General features: G+C 40.8%; 1 protein-coding gene across 2 annotated transcripts in view; it reads left to right on the forward strand.

The window, feature by feature from the left end:
• LOC140539100 (actin-binding protein WASF3) overlaps positions 1-17,343 on the forward strand; it is a 36,325-nt gene extending 18,982 nt beyond the window's left edge. Inside the window, exons 3-10 of one of the 2 annotated variants that reach the window (XM_072661718.1) lie at positions 1,039-1,173; positions 6,683-6,836; positions 9,700-9,817; positions 11,249-11,424; positions 12,505-12,759; positions 13,997-14,379; positions 14,750-14,908; positions 16,316-17,343. In XM_072661718.1, the coding sequence (XP_072517819.1) occupies positions 1,039-1,173; positions 6,683-6,836; positions 9,700-9,817; positions 11,249-11,424; positions 12,505-12,759; positions 13,997-14,379; positions 14,750-14,907 (1,379 nt within the window). In that variant the 3' untranslated portion in view covers position 14,908; positions 16,316-17,343. The remainder of the gene's footprint in view (positions 1-1,038; positions 1,174-6,682; positions 6,837-9,699; positions 9,818-11,248; positions 11,425-12,504; positions 12,760-13,996; positions 14,380-14,749; positions 14,909-16,315) is intronic. The other variant, XM_072661719.1, reaches the window with a different exon arrangement.
• The last annotated feature ends 3,716 nt before the right edge of the window (positions 17,344-21,059 follow it).

The following is a 21,059-nucleotide window of genomic DNA, read 5'->3' on the forward strand; positions in this document are numbered from 1 at the left end:
GCATGCTACTGGTTAGCCAGCCGAGCTGCCCCCCACCCCCACCCCCACCCCCCCTTCAGAGTGTGTTTTATCCAGTAGTAGTTGTTTTTTATCGCTTTATTATTTTATTTGGATCCCAATTATCTGCAGATCTTGCTCAAGGTTTACAAAATTAGTCATTTGCTAAAAAGTGAACAGCAACACTGTCAAGAAAAGAACACAGTACTAAAAAATATTTACATATATTTCCATTTGTTTCAATCGTGAATGGATAATTAATCACATGGACAATTTCACCCAATGGAACAGTCAGGAGAGATGACGTGTCAGGGGGATAGGTTGTGGATAACTGTTGCTAATATTTATTAGCAAGCTAACACATGCTAAAGGAACTAGCTCGATAGCAGATAGCAAGTGCATGATAGCTAGCTTTACCTGTTGGTATTAGCTTTATATGCCAGCGTAGCAACAATATTATATAATTAAATGTGATTTACGTTTAATAAATGAAGTAATTTCATCAAGATAAAAACTTCTTAGTAATGATCAGTAAATATCTTTTAAAATATTCATGTTCGTGATTTTAATCAACGACATCGGACTTTCTGAGTAGGATAACCGACTTTCATTTAAAATTTCAGTTGAAAATTCTTACTTGGAATTTGAGAAAATCTGACATCCCAGTTCAAATGTAATGCAGCAAGACTTACAATAAAAAAAAGAAAGAATTGGCAGAGCATGGAGTCTGCAGGATTGACTTTAGGAACCCCTGGTTTAGAGTTTGTCTATGAATTGATATTGTATATGACAGAAAATGTAGGATTGTTGATCATGCATGGATAGATATACAGGTGCCGATTCTAATAAATAGGATTATTCTGGCCAAATTCAAAAAGGAAATGTTTGGAGTATTTAATGTATTGTATAAAATAAAATGTACATAAATACAACTTAAATTAAATTAAATAATTATCAAATGAGATTTCACAATGCCTTAAATCGTTCATGAAGGAACAAAATCACAGTGGATCGTTTTGTGTGTTTGTGTGCGTCATGCAGGTAGACATGCTGAGGACATCTTTGGGGAGCTCTTTAACGAGGCTAACAGCTTCTACATGCGTATGAACAGCTTACAGGAGAAAGTGGACCTGCTGGCAGTCAAGGTTACACAGCTGGACTCTACTGTTGAGGAGGGTAAGAGGGAGAGAGTGTGTGTGTGTGTGTGTGTGTGTGTGTGTGTGTGTGTGTGTGTGTGTTTGGCATTGTTAAGACCATGACAATGTTGATATTTGGTTGAAAAGCGAAAGGTGACATCTAGAAAAAGACGTCCCTCTATGTCTTAATTAAACATCCAGCAATGGCCTACGATTCTTCACTGCTGCAAGCGATCGTTTCACGTGCCTCTTTCTTTTCCAGCACATCACATTTTTAAACAGCAGCGCTTATGCACAGATCAGTTTTTCTTTGTCTCATCATTTTCATCAAATTATTCTCCTGAATAAATTAGGGCTATATTTGGTCCGAATAATATGTCCACTTTGGGCTAAACGCAGCCTAATTTTTGGGGCTAAATAAAGTCCATATGGGGTCAACCAGATTTAGCCCAAAACACAATTGATGCCGGCTGCTGGGTGGGATACTGTTTAATCAGTACTGAAGGATAACTAAACCTTAGCTAAACCTTCCTTGCCTGTATCCTGCTTGGTAACATTAAAGCTAATGTGTAAAATTCCTTCATGTTAAATTAGGGGAAAGCAGACCAGAAGGAAACAGTTCAGTCAAAACAAGCTATGTTAGAAATTCTGCTGCATCAGCTGAAGGGAACTTGGGTGGGTTGTCATGTTGGATGTGTTGAATAGAAAAGCATCTCCGAATGTACAACACTTAACGTCTAATTTTAAGGTGAATGTGCTACAACAGCAGAAGACCACGTCTCGTTCCACTTCTGTCAGCCATGAACAGAACGCTGAGGCTGCAGTGGGCACAGGCTCACAGTGCTGGGAAAACGTAGCCTGGTCTGACGAATCTTGATGTCTGCTGAGGGTCACAGATTGTAGCAAACAGCATGAATCCATGGACCCAAACTGCCAGGTGTCATCAGTCCAGGCTGGTGGATGTGGTGTAATGGTGTAGGGAATGTTTTCTTGGAACGCTAATACCAATCATTCACTGCTTGAATGCCACGTTTACATGCCCACAATTTACCCATCTTCTGACATGCTGGCTACTTCCAGCATGATGACGCACCATGTCCCAAAGCAAAAGTCTCAAACTGGTTTCATGAACATGACAATGTTCAGTTTTCTTCAGTGGCCTTCCTGATCCGAATCCAGTAGAATACTCTTGGGATGCGGTAGAAGATCCACAGCATGACCTGAAAAGTGTAAGGAATTGTGAAAATGCAATCATGTTGTGGACCAGATTCTCAAAAGAATGTTCTCAGCGTCTTGTGGAATCCATGATGCCACTGATAATTGAGGCAATTTTGAGAACAAAGGAGGCCCTTCCCAATATTAGCATACTGTTCTGTGTACTGTACTAAGTGTGTGTGTGTGTGTGTGTGTGTGTGTGTGAGAGAGAGAGAGATATGGTTAATGCACATGTGTGGGAGACAGAGAGAGAGAGAAATAGAGAGAGAGAGAGAGAGAAATGAAACACCAGCCCTCAGGGAAACTATCTTGCTTTGTGTGGGAGAGTTGCAGTGTTATCAGTGACGGTCTAGATCATGAGCGTGTGTGCACACACACACACACACACACACACACACACACACCGAATGACCTGATCCCCTGTGACACTGCCTAGCCTCAAACACACACAGGGCCTTGTTAAAAGCACCGCCATTGGTAGCACAGAGAAGCGTAGAACCCTTGCGTAACTAAAGCATGCATAATGCACAGACCACTGTAATAGCCAGAGCGCAGCAGCTGACAGGGCAGATGCTGTAATTAGTGCTTTTTGTTGTCCTCGGGGCGCTTAGTACGCTTGCACTAGCTGGGTTATTTAACAGTGCTGCAGAACGCGTTCAATTACCATTACATGCAAACGGATTTCAATCGTGTGAGGTTTGACTTATTACATGCATTGAATGGCCCACATACTGTATTAATTTTATTTTTTCTGAGGCCCCTTGTGATGTTTTTAAAGGTTTATGCACCAATAATGTAATTTACATCACATTACATCTCACAATCCTAATGTAAAGCCGAATCTCACATCGCTGTACTCCTTCCACTTCGCAAAGAACCCTTAGGCCACTGCTAAACTGTTTCCTGTCACTCTATTAGCTAAAGTTAACCTGCATTAGCCTGAATTCAACCTGCTAAATAAAGTGATCCTGAACTAAATCCGCTAACTAGCTGTTATCCTTGGTTAGCCTGCATTAAACCTGTTAACTAGAGTTAGCCTGTGTTAGCCTAAATTGAACCTGTTGGCCAGAGTAAGGCTGCATTAGCCTGAGTTAAGCCTGTTAATTAGGGTTAGTCTGCATTAGCCTGAATTAAACCTGTTAACTAGAGTTAGCCTGTGCTAGCCTGAATTAAGCCTGTTAACTAGAGATAAGATAAGATAATCCTTTATTAGTCCCACAGTGAGGAAATTCTCAGTTTTATGCTTGGTTAGCCTGAGTTAAACCTGTTAATTAGGGTTAGCCTGCATTAGCCTGAATTGAACTTGTTGGCTAGTTAGTCTATGCTAGCCTGGATTAAGCCTTTAAACTACTTATCCTAAGTTATCCTGAATTTAACATGTTGGCTAGAGTTAACCTGTGTTAACCTGAATTAAACCTGTTAACTAGAGTTATCCTCAGTTAGCCTGAAATGAGCCTGTTAACTAGAGTTAGCCTGTGCTATCCCAAATAAAGCCTGTTAACTAGACTTAGCCTGTGTTAGCCTGAATTAAGCCTGTTAACTATATTTAGCATATGTTAGCATGAATTAAGCCTGTTAACTAGAGCTGGCATATGTTAGCCTGAATTAAACCTGTTGGCTAGAGTTATCCTCAGTTAGCCTGAATTAAGCCTATTAACTAGAGTTATCCTGTGCTAGCCTGAATTAAGCCTGTTAATGTAAGGGGTCCGTGTCTGCCATCACCTACCAGCAGAGGGCGACGGCAGTGAGGCACTGTTACCCAAAGGAACTCCAATACCCAAAGGTCCTAGGGGTACAATCAGTGCTAATCAGACACACCTAGTGGTCACAGCATTTAAGGCTGTGACAAACAGCATTTCTCTGTCACACCTTTGTAGAGGGGTGACCGGTACGGTATACAGAAATGAAAGAGAAGAGGGAGCCCCCCAGCTCCCTCTCCAGAGAGAGGTGCATTCGTTTGGCTTCCTTTAATTGTTTTATAACTAACTGTCCTTAGTCTGAGCTACGCCATGTTGGCATCTTCTTTGTTTGGTTTTCCCACCTTTTTTATTTCGTTATTTTTAAGGGATGCAATTCCACCAATTGCTTGTGCTTGCTGGTGGTGCAGTGGTAAGGTGTTGGACCTCCATTGCCAGGGTTCAAACCCAGCTGGGAGCAACTGTTCTCCCACAGTACACAAAAGCACCCACAGTCACATTAACCACATCCTTTCATCACACATTAAGGCCTGTCATTATAGGCTTTCCTTTCTGCACTTGAGTCTGCTCCCCTGACCGTCCCGTAACAGTTTACTAGAGTTAGCCCAAGTTAAACCTGTTTATTAGAATTGGCTTGCATAAGCCTGAATTAAGCCAGTTAACGAGAGTTACCCTCAGTTAACCTGAGTTGAACCTGTTGGGTCGAGTTAACCTAAAGTGGTCAATAACAGATGATTTAAGAGCAAATGTTAAGTTTGCGCTGTTATCCGTGGGCTGAATTGAACCTGTTTAGTGGAGTTAGCCCGTGTTACCCTGAATTAAACCTGTTAACTAGAGTTATCCTGTGCTAGCCTGAATTAAGCCAGTTAATGAGTGTTATCCTCAGTTAGCCTAAAGTGGTCAATAACAGATGATTCAAGAGCAAATGTTTAGTTTGCGCTGGAGTCAACTTGAATCATTTACTTTTCACTTCACCTCCTTTCATAGTGCGGATTTTCTGTCTTCTAAAGTAGCTAAGCTTAACGCTATATCCACGCATTGTTTTGGATTAGCCAGGCTAATAACAGACACCCAGGCAGGGCAGCAAAAATGGGTTAATCTAGTTTAGTTATGACTTTTTCTTTCTGCTTTACCTAACATAACAATTTTACGTAAAGTATAGCAATATATAACAATGAAGGCTGCTTTGCTTCAGTTGTCAGTGTTGTTAAAAGATCACAGTTTACAGAGAGAATTCCACTTATCCAGTTTTCTTGCTTTCAGTGCTCCCAACTTTTACAAAAGTAAGCTTGTTTCTGCTGCTTTCACTGCAACAATATCCCCAACATGGCACATCAGTGATACAGTGAACACGTGACCTGTTTTAACTAGAAGTATCCTGGGTTAGCCGGAGTTAGCCTAGTTAAATCAGTTTCATAAATATACATGGATTGTATTAAAATATATAGAAAATAAACTTTGTAAGCAGAAAGCAGAGTGTACAGCGTAGAACATGTATGTATGTATGTATGTATGTATGTTTGTGTTTGCAGTCAAATATATCACAAAACCACAATAAACACCATAGGAATAAGCTTGATTTAGTTTGATGCTAGAACAGAAGATGGCCAACAGACTAAGCTTGTTAACTACAGTTATCAATGGTTTGACAGCGTTAAACTTGTTAATCAGGGCTAGCCTGCATTAGCCTGTGTTAACCTGAATTGAACCTGTTGGCTGGGGTGGGCCTGCATTAGGCCTAGAGTTATCATCAGTTAGCTTGAATTGAGCCTGTTATCTAGAGTTAGTCTGGATTAGCCTGAATTAAACCTGTTAACTATAGTTAGCCTGTGCTAGGCTGAATTAAACCTGTTAACTCGAGTTATCCTCATTTAGCCTAAGTTAAACCTGTTAATTAGGGTTAGTCTGCATTAGCCTGAATTAAACCTGTTAACTGGTGTTAGCCAAAACATTTGTAATTAAAATAAATAGAATCTAAACTTTGTAAGCAGAACTAGTGTACACTAGTGTGCAGTGAAGAACAGTTATGTATGCTTGTGTGTTTGCAGTCAAAAATATCACAAAACCACAATAAACACCATAGGAATGAGCTTGATTTAGTTTGCGCTTTTTACAACTGTTGTCGTCACAAAGCAGCTTTACATAAATAGTGATTAATAAAAGACAGAGACAAAGAAGAAAGGAAAAAAAATAACGTAAGACATGATGGATCAAAGACCCCCCAGGAAGCAAGCCAACGGCGACAGTGGTAAGGAAAAACTCCCTCAGAGCTGGAGGAAGAAACCTTGGGAGGAACAGGTCCCACCACCACAAATACAGACTTTACGTAAATATTCATGAAGTCAGTAAAAGGCTACAACATATGAAGTAACAGGTATGGTCCATGTACATCTTACAGTCCCCAAATACCAAAACCCCAAAAATGTGATATTAAATGTATTATTAGCTTAGCACAAACAGAAATTAGCATTATGCTAGTAGACAAAATGTGAATTTGTATACATTTATTTAATGCGGCGTTTAAGCTGGAGTTTAGCACAGATGATCAAACCTGGTAGCCCAACAGGTGACCTACAGCTGGTTTGTCTAAGCAGGACAGGTTGTTTTGAAACGCTTTTTGTCGTTTGTGTGTTGCAGTGTCCCTGCAGGACATCAACATGAGGAAGGCTTTCAAGAGCTCCACTATTCAGGACCAACAGGTTGTCTCTAGAAACTCCATCCTAAACTCTGTCATGGAGATGTACCAGCGCTGTGACAAACCGCCTCCACTCAACATCCTCACTCCGTACAGGTCAGCAGAACTGTCTGCAACATATGGCATCATATGTTAAGCTCCTCATATACACACACTCTACGAAACATTCGCAAACACCTTTCCTTAGAATAATTTACAAAACTCATTGAAGTATCTGGAGAGCTGAACTCTATCTCACAAAGCACCAATAAAGGCTCTAGAGCAGGTAAACTTCAGGATTGGTTCTTGGTCAAACATGGCTGGGTTTGCTAGAGGTGGACGTCTCTGTTTTTGTGTTTGGGACATTTCTGATGTAAATTACATGAGAAAAATATGGATTCTTTGGAGGAAATGATTCTAACTACATTAATCAAAAACATGCAGTAACTTCACAATGATCTTGCCATCTCATTTGAGAATTCCCTGGTCACTCCATCTACAGAAGCTCAAAGCCTTGGTGTAGTCATGGATGATCAGTTATTCTCAAGCCATGTTGCAGATGTAACTCGGTCATGCAGATTTCTCCTGTACAACATCCAGAGAATTTGACTCTTCCTCTCTAGAGGTGCTTGTTTGGTCTCTTGTCACATTAAGACTTGACTTCTGCTGGTCTTCCTCTGCGCACCATCAGGCCCCTGCAACATATCCAGAATGATTGTATTCAATGGGTTGTTTTCAACGCTTCTAAATTCAGCCATGTCACTCCACTGCTGTGTTCTCTTCACTGGCTTCCCGTAGCTGCTGCCCACATCAGGTTCAAAACCCTGATGCTGGCCTACAAAGCTAAGAACAGACCAGCCCCTCCATACTTGATGGCAATGGTCAAAAGCTGATCAGTACAAAGAGCCCTTTGAGCCTCAAGTATGGCTCCGCTCGACCCGCCATCCTTTAAGATCCACGGAAGACAAGCGGCCAGGCTTTTATCTGTCCTGGCACCAAAGTGGTGGAACGAACTTCCCCCTGGGAGTCCGAACAGCAGAGTCGCTCACAGACTGAAGACCCAAACGATGGAAACTAAAAACAGACATAAATGGAGATACATGTTTTTCACTGGACAGTAGCGAGATAAACCCTACTGAAACATTGATAATCTCACGGGTGAAAACTCAGAATTCAAACAGAATACAAAATTCTGAATTGTAATTAACTGTAGTTCTACTTTAAGCAAACCTTCATAATAGTTACATAATTGGAGTTGTATAATGTATCCATTTTCCGTTGTGGACAGTCAGACCCAGAATGAAGAAGTGCCACCGATTCTGAAACCTGACTTTTCCACTGAAGTAGGTACTTGAACTTGAAAACAGAGAGCACACACTGATTACTGAAAAATGATTGTTATCCCAGGGAATAAGTTGAGATGCTGAGATAATGATAACAGATACTAGTTTGAAAGCAAATCTAAAACTGTGAATTAACAGAGAAATTGAAAGCTTTTCAGAAATGTAACTTCTAATCCTCCCCGAGTGTCCCATTTCAGGTTGTTTTAGAATGTCCTAAAACAAACCTCAAACATTTTAATTTCAGTTCCAGGTTTAATTCAATCAAATCAAATTGAAAAAGACGAATAACAGAGAAATATCATTGAAATGCAGACAGATATCTTAAAATTGGGTGGAAGCAGCTCTGTAGCCCTTTTGCAAAGAACACTGATAAAGACCATATTGTGAGATTGCAGAGGAGGTGGTAGAATAATGCTTCTAGCAGATTTAGCTTTAACTCTGACTTTGATCACACATCTGGACATGCATGTTGACAATACCATAAGAAATCCTTGCAACCTACAGAATCTAAAAATCCATTGGGTAAACATTTCATGATGAGTGAACCAGAAGCAGTGCCGTGTTTGTTTATTAAAGTTAAGAACTTTTTTGTTAGCCATAACAGTGATGAGGGTGAATTAACATGGGAATGATAATGGGCTGTGCTTGTTATGTAGGCCTCCCAGATTTATCCCAGTGTTGTCAGTTCATGCACACATAAAAACAATGTAAAAAACGATGTAAATAGTCAACGCACAAAACGCTTCCTCAACACTATACTGCCTACTAGCGATTATGGAAAACCAGTAAACACTGGTAAAGTTTCAAAATATACCTTTCACTCCACAGTCCATATAGTCCATATATGGAAATTATGCCCATTTTTTTAAAGAACCAGCTCATATGCATATCCCCTTCTATTTAGCCTAAAGCAGTTATTTATACTGCAGTTCTCAGTGTTTAAGCTCTGCATGCTTTTTAAACGAGGCACAATGCAAGTCAGCCAATCAGAAAAGAGCTCATTGAATTTATATTTTTTACTCCTTGGCCCTCCTACATGTGGGAAGTGTAATTCACTTGTGCTCCACCGCAGTAAATACAAATTGCACTTTGAGTCCTGCTTAAGGACAGGCTTTACACATGCATTTTAGGACAAGCTAAGAGATACAGAACTGTCACTGAAAGTGAAAAAAGCATGTGGACAGAGACAGTGGAGTGGATAATTCTGGATTTTACACAAATCTGGCCATCTGGCCATGCTCGACATGATTTTGAAGCTGTTATTTTGAGGTTAAAATGCTACATAGTGCTGCTTTAATGCCAAGTTACAGAAACAACCTGTTCAAGGAAAAAAATATAGGTATTTAAAAATATGGGTACTTCACTAAATCAAAGTGCTGTAAAAGAGAAAAGCTCCTTTCTCTCTTGCATTTAAGTTTGGTCAGATTCGCTACCATCAGATTGTTGGTCACTCTGCACTGCTATCACACTGTAGCATCTTACTGTCAGTGTAATAAGCTAAAATAGACCGGCTGATTGTGTGAGGGCAGTGAGTTAAAAGCTCAGATTGTGCTGAAGGTCCGTCAGAGGGGTGTGTGTGTGTGTGTTTGTGTGTGTGTGTGTGTTTGTGTGTTTATTTATTCTCTGCTGTGTTACAGGGATGACAAGAAGGACGGCCTTAAGTTCTACACTGATCCCTCTTACTTCTTTAACCTGTGGAAGGAGAAGATGCTGCAGGCCACTGAGAACAAGAGGAAGGAGAAGAGGAGGCAGAAGGTGTGTGTGTGTGTGTGTGTGTGTGTGTGTGTGTGTGTGTGTGTGATGTAATGATGTAATGCATCCAAGTTGATTTCTGTATTTTTCTCTCTCTCGCTCTCTGTTTCTCCGTCTCGCTCGTCATTAGCCCTGTCAGGATTACTGGCCTGCTCCTCTAATCCTTGCCCCGCTGACAGTGTGTGTGTTTTGACAGCAGCGCTGCCAGCAGAGCAAGAGAAGAACAGGGCTGAGAGGAAAAGAGAATAAGTGAGCGAGAGGGAGGGAGGAGAGACAAAGCAAGGGAGACAGAATGAGAGATGACAGACAGCAGGAGAAAAAGAAAGAGAGAGAGAGGGCGAGACAGAGACTGAGTGTGTGTTTTGTAAGTTGACTCGTCAGCTTTGCAGCGTGTCGGTAATGAAGCGCTGTTTCTCCGTGCAGTGCAGGTTTAAAATGGCACGCCTCCCTCAGTTATGGCTGAAGTGCTGAATTTCTGACAGGCACAGATGGCACGCCAGCAGCCGGCCCACTCTGCTTCTCTCTTTATCTCTAGCCCTCTCTGTCTCTCTCTCTCTCACACACACACACACGCATACACAGCCTCTACTACAGCAGCTGATCTTCACAAACTGACTAACCAAGCACCAACATGGAACAGTGATGAATCTGTAACCTGTAACCTGAACCCTCATCACCCCTCCCACACACACACACCCACACTGTTTCCCTTTATTGTGTGAACAGAACAGAATCATGCATTTAATTGCAATTAACCACACAAAATAATGCAGTTAACTACATTAATAATGCAGTTATTATCATGAATAAATACACAAAATAATGTAATCATGGAACTGCATGAAATGCTGATCATGATTTACAACATAAAAAACACTGATTAATTATGACTAGGTAATTGTGTTAAGTACACAAATCCAATAATTTAAGGTAAACTGCACAAAATAATGATACATTTTGATTACATGACTTCATTCACTTCACATGTGATTGTGATACAAAATGACACAATATAATTAATTGCACAAAACTACTCAACAATAGTACAATCATGACTAACCATACAAAATGTAATTGTGATTAATTGCACAAAACTACTGTATGCTGTGAATAATTACAACTAACTATACAAAGCTGTGATGAATCATACACAAAATAATGTGATTAATCATGATGAACTACACAAAAATATGATTAATCGCCCACAAAATAGTGTAATTAATCATAATTAACTACACAAAATAATGAAATTAATCCTGATTAGGAATTTCACAGCCATCTTTTATTAGATAACAAATATCCAAGCATTGTGATCACTGACAATTACGGGAGTATGAATTTGCTTGCTTTTCATGTTGCAGCCTTAAAACCATAGCATGTATCAAGCTCCTGTGTCCTGACTGTTGTGACCTTTCCTGTGTTTGCCCACATCAGCAAGAGCAGAAACACTTGGAAGACCCCAGCCGGGAGGTGAAGAAAGTGCGGAAGGCTCGGAACCGTCGGCAGGAGTGGAACATGATGGCCTACGACAAAGAGTTCAGGCCGGACACTCGCCTCACGCCGTCCCCATATCATGGCATATCGTCCGAAGGCTCTTTATCTCCTGACAGGTCAGCACAGTGATTCTGCATGAGCTACCCTGAGCTGGGGGCTGAGCTTGGCACAGGTCATGTTTACCCAACTTTCTTCACCTCACAGGGTTGCTATGCTGCCCTCTGCTGGACAGGTTGTGTATTGTGTTGTGTAAAGAAGAAAATGAAGATGGGCAGTAGGGCTGCATGATTCAGACTTAACATCATATTGCAATTATTTTGCTACATATTGCTACATAAAGACACACCCACATTTAAGAGGTTACATGTACTATGTAAAATATATATTGTATGAGTTTTTCTACAGCAGTTAATTAAAATATTAAGTTAAATATAATCAAAAAATTATTTTCTTAGTTTTGCTCCTGTGATTGGTGGTGAGGAATCCCTACCCATGTATGTAAACACACTCTTTCCAACAGCCCCTTTTTTGTTGCTTGTTCTTTCTTGCCTTTTCTCTCTCTTTTGCTCTTTGTTTTACACATTATTTATATACATATTATGTATGGAATACTTTTTAAAATGATTATAATTAATATATATTATGGTAATGTATGGATTTTGGGATAAGATGTATGTCATTTTTTTGTGGGACCCCCAACAATGACTTAACAACGGGAAAGTAAAGACCATTTCATTACAGCAAGAGTGTCACAACAGCCATAGTAATGTTCAGTTATTAGAACTCTGTTATCAATCAGCTCTCTGATTAATATGACTCTCGGTGTGTGAAATGACGCAACTCTATGTGGAGCTGCTAGTGAGCAATGAGAGGTGAAAGGGGAGGGGTGAGAATAATTCAGACCTCTCCACAAGCTGAGGCTAAACCAAGATAAACCTGATGACATGACCGTAGCTTTCTTGAGCTCAAGAAATTGTCTCTACCACAATAAATATAAATATGTACTCAACATTTACTGTGAAATATATAAATATTGATTTGCATATTACAGATGAAAAGAACTGAAGAGGGCAAACATTTTATGGCTACTGTAAAAATGGGCCAACTAATAGGGGCTGCCATAAACAAGAATCCCCCCATCACATTCATTTTGGTCTTTTTTTGTTTGTTTATTTCTTTATTTGCAATTCTTTCAGGTCTGGTATGTCAGACGATCATTCCTACCCCGCCAGTCCTAATCATCCTCAGGAAGCTGGAGCAGCAGGAGCTGATGGGAAAGATATTGGCCCCACTCAGACTCAGTCCCTGGACCGTGCGTACCGGCCTCCTGCCTCCGCTGCCGCCGCAGCTGCCCGCCAACACTCTCTGGGCCGTGTGCAGCAACACCACGGAGCTCCGCCCCCAGACTCCTCCCTCAACGGCCCTCGACCCGCAGCCGCCAAAGATTACAGGTACAATCTCCTTCCATCCGCATTACCGGACCTGTGAGGTATATTTTAGAAGACTTTGCAGTTGTCTCTAAAGTAGCATGGCTTTCCGATTGTCAGTAGGAATGAGCCAGCTCAGAAACAGATCTTGGATCCATGACAATATTACAATCTTTGATTGTCGGTGCTTTCTTTGAACAGTGCATTTCCTGGGGCAGAATGAGTGACCGCAAACTTTATTTAACATATTTAACAAGAATTTGGTGCACAAGTCATGCAGGATCAGAATATACATACATCCTCCTAAATTATTAATTTGGTGGCACTCAGAGCTCCAAAATGTCAACTTTCAACTTACCTGCACTAAGGTCTCTTAACTTCATGTTAGTGATCATGATTGACTACAGCTGGTAGCTTATCTGTGCCCACATAAAATGATTTGTTTGACAGCACTGACCGAATAAACTAACACACAGTACAATGGGAAAAGTCAGTGGAGCCCAGTGCAGATCTGAGCAGGATGACCATAGGTTTAGACAGGTCAGGAATGTCTCTTGAAGCCCTTTTATACAACTGCATTCCAAGATCGTCTGTTCAAACAAGTTAGTGGAGATGTAGCCACTTTGCCAAGGTCTGGGAGAAGACCCAAACTGGCTCAGATGGTCAGGAACATCCCAAGAACCACCAAGACACAGGCCTGCCATGAACTGGAAGTTGTTGGAACACAGGTGTCACTGTTTCTTGAATGGCAAGCCTCTCTGCTTGCTTCATTATAAAGAAACAGCACCAAACATGCTCCAAAAACAGCACCTTCAAAGATCTACCCAAGTTTGCAGCTGACCACATGGACAAGGAAAGAATCTTTTGGAGGAAAGGTTTATTGTCTGAACAGATATTAAGGTTTAAGACTTAAGGTTTAAACATTGTGTCCTAAAATTCAAACATTCTCTACCATTTCTGTTAAGTAGAGTGCTCAAAAAGAAGCTTGTTGACGACTGCTAAAAAGTGTCTAAGCTGCAACTTGCTTTTGTATCTATTAAGGATGAATGTGGTGCACTCATTCTGGCTTAGAAAAAGGAACCGTAGCAACACTATTTAAGACCAAATATTGCCATGAAAGTCACATCCATGTTGATTATACCAAAATATTGATACTGTGGTGAAGCTGTGATGCTATGCTGAGTCATCTCTTAAATCAATCATAATCAAACCAATAGTTGCCTCCAGACGTTTGGTCCATCTGCCTTTTTTTATGTTGCAGTGGTCATCAGATGCCCGAGCACTTCGTTCCTCCTGCGCCTCCTCCCCCTCCCCCTCTGATCCCCTCCGCTCAGACCGCCTTCGACAGCACCTCCGGACCTCCAGCCCTGGCCCCTGGCACGGTGTCTGCGTTATCACGCCCCTATAGCCCGTCTCCTCCCCCTGCCCCACCCTCAGCCTACGTCCCCTCCCCATCCCACCCCGTGAGTGGTGGCCCACCGGTCGCTCCACCTCCTCCTCCACCAGGACCCCCCACCCATGCCCCATCTCCAGCCAGGGCCGCCACCCACCCATCCGGAGAGGCGACACTGCCCAGAAAGGGCCAGGTGCCTCTAATCCCCATGAGTGACGCTCGCAGCGACCTGCTGGCTGCCATCCGCAGAGGTCAGTGCCTACTGCATATGCTCATTGTGCATGCGAAATCCAGACAGTATTGACTGTGACTTTTTTTTTTATTATTATTAAAAATGAGTTATGAAAAGTTCAGTATTGTGAATTTAACACACCCTGTTATGATAAGTTCTCTTCAGAGCCTTGAGGCTAGTTATAGTAGCCCTAACCAATAATTAAGGGTTATTAAAATTAATACATTTAATCAATCTTAGAGTGATGTGCTTTTCTGAACAATTAGCCAACAGTCTTTTTATACTCCAGAGGTCTCTTTCTTATAAATCGGTGATCTGTAGAATGTGTTTTTACAGAAATGCAGGCTTTGCAGTGCAATAAGGATTTTTTTCTTTGCTCCTCCCCCCAGGCATCCAGCTGCGGAAGGTGCAAGAGCAGAGGGAGCAGGAGGCTAAGAAGGAGCCGGTGGGCAACGACGTAGCGACCATCCTGTCCCGTCGCATCGCAGTCGAGTACAGCGAGTCGGACGAGGAATCAGAGCCCGAAGAGAACGAGTGGTCCGATTGAGGTGGGCGGAGTCGACCACCGCTCACATCACCGTACACACTGCTGCTAATTTCCCATTACCAGGACACGCACACTTTCCTCATGCAGGCAGACGGCCTTTTTGACAGTGAGAGAGCGTTTAAAAAAAGGAAAGCAAAAAGTAGGAGCGATGGAAAGGGAAGAGAGGAAAAAAGGAGGACAGGGCGTGTGTGCAATAACAAAGAATTAAAGTATAAAGAAAGTGTTAAAAAGAGAAAGATGAAGGAAGGAAGGAAGGAAGGAAGGTAGGACCACTATAAGGCATTGAATTTACTTGATTCTCATATTAATCTCTATATTTATCTATATATATCTTATGCAGAGTTTGGGCAACCTTGGTCAATTTACCAAATCGTGTGTTTGTTTTTCTAAGTGTAAATTAGTCCTAATCCTCTGCAGAGATGCACATCTGCGTATCTTGACACATACTGAGCATCATATATATATATATTTTTTCCAGTTTGTTAAATCCATAAAATAAACAGGGTCCGTGCTTTTTTTGTTTGTATCCTGTAGAGGATTTGTTCACATAATTTTACTTCAACAAATTTAACAAGTAACCAGTGAGGCTCAAACATTAGCAAAAGAGTGAATATATGTATATCAGGAGTAAATTGCATGACATCTATAAAATGTATATTAAAAATGGAATATTGGAATACACAAAAGTAATATTAATAATCACAAAAATACTTTTATTCACATATTTATTGACTAAAAATATGATATCAGAACATTTATATTTTAAGACTTGCCAGCAGAGCTGCAACATGTTCTGCATGGGGCCAGAGAAACTCTGCAGGGGTCTCTCATAAATAAATAATTAATGGTTTTTTAATCATGTTATTTATTACTTGTTTAACATTTTTTGTCATTTATTCTTTATTATTGTTAAATGATAGGGCTGTAATAAAATGGCCCTTAAAGGACCTGCTATGTGTAAACATTTAGACCACACCCACTTTCATTAATATTAAAAACTTTTAATAGATCATATTTATATATAAAATATATATTAATATACCAATCTTACCATCTGTGCTGAACGGAAATATAAAATTACTAAAGTGATTTAGATGGCAGACAAAGATGATATAAGAGTATAATATTTGTGTTGATGCACACATTTGAATCAAGTAAATTGAATGTGCTACTTTTTCAGTAAGGAAAGGGAGAAGAGAAACTGAGAGACAAAGTGAGGCAGAGGATTCACTGTTTTAAGGTGGTGAGATGTGTATTGGCCGCAAGCACAGAAATCTTACAATACACAGTGTGACAAAATAAAAATAACTGGTCTATTTCAGAGTTGTTCAAACTTGCCAAGAAGATATTTCCTGAACAGACGTGCGTTGTGTGCTTTTGATCAGATTCCCATTTTCTGTTTGTCCAGAAAGGTATGAAACGACATCCACCATATCCAACCCTTTGCAGTTTGCACCAAAAAGCAGTACGTCTCTTCAGCAGTGGTATATGCACTTGTATTACCTTTATGTAAAGCAGCATGCCACAGTACGGCTTCAAGTACCGAATCATCCGAGATCTGTGTTGTCCGCTTCTCGCGTCGCGCTCTCAGTACAGTATGGACAATCAAAACTTCACCAGGCTTATACTACAGGACCGCACATCTGTTTTGCAGCTTGGTAGCAGCTGTATGGCCACGTTTTCCACTCCAGTCTCAGCACTCTATTTAATGAACTTAATTTGTCTCTTTGTTCGATTGTGGAAAGTGTCGTGATGAATATTGGTATCCTTATGGAACTTACTGTGAGTGAAATCATTGTTTTCTGATTTATGATGTGTTTTTTTTTTCTTTCTTTCATTCTCGCTCATGGACATTGTTCCGTTTACTTTCTTTCTTTTCTGTAGTGCTAATGGTGAAAGATCAGAGTTAACGTTACGTAACGGAGTGCATATAAGGAACTGAGGTTGTGTACATGTATGTATGTATGTATGTATGTATGTATGTGTATGTGTGTGTGTGTGTGAGTGTGTGTTCTCTGTGTTCGTTAGCGTCTATGTGTGCCTGTGGGAGAAAGAGAGACAGAGAGAGAGAGTGAAAGTATGTGTGACAAGCTGGAAGACTGTGAGCTATTAACATGCATTTTTTATGTTGTGCTGTCTGTTTCACGCAAGCCTCTTTATGCTTTTAGACCTGAACATTACTACAGTATAACACGCTGGCAGAGATGTACAAGTACACACAAGCTCTGTTGTGATCTGTCATTACAGTGTATAATTTATAACTATACAGTATTGATGTGTTTTACAATTTATTGTTGTATAGATTTTTGTAACACTGCTTGTAAGATGAATTTGGGTATCTAGGTAAAAAAAATAATAATAAGACAAAACAAATCTAGACGATTATGCATGTATGAGTAGTTAATAAAATTGTAAAAACCCTTGTCCTGAATGATATTCTTCATCCTCTCGTCTTTCTTTTCCTGTTTCTCTTTATAATATGATAATAATTGAGGTTTTGTAATAATTGAGGAAAAAGGAAGGTTTTCAGTGGTGAGATCCCCACATTGCGTGTCAGTTTAGGAGTATGACATTTCCCAACCAATGTCAGTCATAGGTTACATTAAGAAGATAGTGTGAACAGTCTAATAAAACATAAGATTTGGTGAGAAAATCGGATTCAGGCCACTGAATACCTGCAGTGTGAACGCAGCCTAAGAAACCATTTGTGTTCTATACTTCAATCAATGCTCAGTTGAGGGACCTCCAACATTGACTCTTTTTTTAAAAAGGGGTTTTGAGGACAAAATCTGACTGGTTTAAGACAGCTAAACTGACAGATGTCACATTTGAACACATTTCTACTATGAAAAACTAGACCTAAAAAATCTGCTTAAATACATATCGTTCTAAAAATTAGGTCTTCAAGATTGAGAAACATGCCAAATGCCTGTACTTCAATCTCCCTCTCTCTCTACATTACAGATTATAGAAGAGCATATGCAGATCTGATGACTCTGGCACAGTCTGGTCTGAACAGCAGATTCTGTTTGAGACCAATCTGTGACTGAGCACCATCCATGTTCTAGGTTTACTCACGTACTGGTCATCATCAACCTAACCGTACCTGCAGCTCCTCAGAAATGATGATGTCTAACTGAGGAAAAGGGCTACATATTAACAGCAGTATGAAGTAAAAAGCTCAGACTGGGTTTATGCTTGGCTAAATTTAACTGGCCAGAATGAAGCTTTCTCAAAATGTCTAAAAATAATATTTGCTCTGTTGGGACCATGGGTAGCACTAGAAAGAAATGTCATTGTGTAGCTGCTGCAGTGGCTTTAACTCTGAATCATCTGAAGCTTTTGTGGTAATGGAGACAATCCTTACAACAATACCACAGCATTCCAACTCAAGGGTGTGGGTTTGATTTTGACATTGGTGGGAACATAAAGGTGATCCACAGGGGGCCCCCTGGAAGTTGAGGCTCTTTGCATTTATGACTTCTGACTGCAATTTCATATCATCTAAAGCCTTGATTTATAGATATGGTAGCCAACACACTCACACACATTTTTCTGTCACCTAATAAAATAATAATAATAATAATAACATCTGTCACAATCCTGAATCACACTACACATGCCATATGAACATTGAACATAAACATCTATGGCTTAAGTCAGGGCTGCTCAATCCTGGTCCTGGATATCTGACACCCTGCAGAGTTTAGCTCCACCCCGAATCTAACACACCTGATCCAGATAATGAAGGCCTTCAGAAGCAACTGAACATTAGAGTCAGCTGTGTTGGACCGGAATTCTTATTAGTATTATTGCCACTATTATTGTTAACTCTACACATTATCAACTTTTTTTTGACTTACAATTTGACTTGATGTAAAGTGGCTCCTAATCAGGGGTGCTGCCAGACATGCGGGCCCCCCAGAACTCTAATAATTCCGCCAAATTACTAAATGATAAAATTGTAGGGCCCCTGTCACAGGCCATTAGAATTGTCCAAAATCCAAATTTACATCTATAGTCTATAGAAATTGAAGGTGTGTTTCAATTCTGGAGCAAGGCTTATCAAAGAGACTTGCTTTGGGCTCAAATTCTTGCCGAAGTACTCTTTGGGCTAGAATTTAATGCATTATTTTTATGTTTTATTTGAATGCCTCAACTACAGAAGGGAGAAAAATCATCCAGGGGAGGTGCCGCTGTGGGTCTCCGTTCAGGGAGGTCGGACAAATAAAACTAAAAAAAAAAAAAAAGTTTCCAAGACTAAAAGCTAATGCTAGACTTACCAGAGAAGGAAGAAGGGCTGACCAGAGGAAGCAGAAAGGCCGCAAGTTGATGCTTGGCAAGTTCTAGGCTAAAAGCTAACCCAGTCAATTGCCTGTCTTCTGTTAGCAAACCCCAACACTACACTGAACAAACACCACAATAATTACAGTGTTATTGCTACTGTGCTAAGCTAGGCCAGGCCAGGCTATGCTCACTGTGACACAAACCAGACAATAACAACAGAGCTCATTATTTTCCACAGCTCTTCCCAAAAGTACTGGATGGAGCACTATCATTCCAGAGAACACCGTTCCACTGCTGAACTGAACTGCTTAAAGCTGGGGGGCTTTATGCCCCTTTAGCCCTTGTCAGGGTGCCAAGAGGTTCATGTACTATTCTATTGGCAAGACTTCTTCACAAGGATTACACTATGTGTATGGGTGCAACTTAAAGTAGCTGAGTAGATTCATTAGAAGGGGTGTCTATAAACATTTGGACATAGTTAGTGCATGTGCCCATACAATTCGGTAGGTGTTGGTGGACAGTAGAACAGTTCTTTATCCTTGTTTAATGCTTCCGTGAAAGAAGTGAAACATTACCTTTGTTGGCACTTCCATGAAAGCTGTACACCACCAGGGTACATTGATTGTCTTCGGGTCTTTTTTAACCTTGATTCCACATAGTTTAAATGCAAATGGAGAAAAGGTTTGGAGGGTGTGTTGTGTTGTGGTCGTAGAAATCTTTCACCTGGGCCAGAAGTTCACGTCACAGGCTTTGTTAGGTACGAATGTAGCCATACTGCTGTTTAGGCTAATGCTGACTTCAGCTTTAGGTAAAATTAGGTGTTTGACTAAAAAGGTGTCAGCACCACACCATCTGGACAGCAACTGTGATTTAAGGCCCTTTAGTTCATCAGGATATATATCCACTGATAAAGAGAAGGAGGAGATCAGAACAGTCCGTCTGACTGTAAATAAATGAGGTTTGGTGAAGGTCAATGGATGTGTTCCTTGTAGCACGCGGCCAGTCTTCACAGCTTACTTCCTAAAGCCTTTCGTAACTTGGCATCATTTTAAGGAGGCTTATCGGCCCATGGAGAATTGGGCACCGCCTTCAAAATGACCCTAATGTATTTTTAACATTTGCATGCTAAATCAGAAACAGACCCAGACTAGAGAGAGAGAGAGAGAGAGGGATGTGTGTGCATGTGTGTGTGTGTTGTGAATCCGTTTTGTGTCCACAGGTCCCCTCCCTGGGCGTGACGTCACATTCGGCCTCCATCAGAGAGGCTCCATCTGGCCCTTACTGCCTCGGCCAGCTCCCCACCGAGTCCCTCTGGAGCAGTGGATGCTCAGCTGACAAACAACAGAATGGACGCTACCTGTTTACTTGGCTTCATGAGGGCCTACGAAAGCATTAAAGGAATACTGTCTTTGGAATAATGTCTTTTGATCTAATCTCTGTCTGCCATGTCTAGATCGTGTCACAGTTCATGGACAGTAGTTTCCCTGAATGTTTAGAAAAGAACCGAAGACCTGTAAAGTAAAGACACTGTAATTCTGAAGCCACAGGGCAGATAGGCTGACATACCTCCCCTTTGGTTGCTGTTGGGTGTAAGCAGAAGGAAACCCATTAAAACTACTGTTCATGGTAATCAATTGTTTGCTACAGATGTGGTGGATAGAGACTGGGGTATTCCTTTAAGGAATGCTTCTGAATGACTGCCTAGAATATCACTCCTCATAGATGTGGCATAAGTACTGACAACAGATAGCCAAAAGCACTGGCTTAAATCATATCCTTTTAACATGGTAATAATGAAATGATGGTAAATGATAGAGGGTAAGGGTGTCTTTATTTTGAGGCAGATAAATGTTGACCTATTGGCC

This window comes from Salminus brasiliensis, chromosome 18, assembly GCF_030463535.1.
Source record: "Salminus brasiliensis chromosome 18, fSalBra1.hap2, whole genome shotgun sequence".
NCBI classification, from domain to species: domain Eukaryota; kingdom Metazoa; phylum Chordata; class Actinopteri; order Characiformes; family Bryconidae; genus Salminus; species Salminus brasiliensis.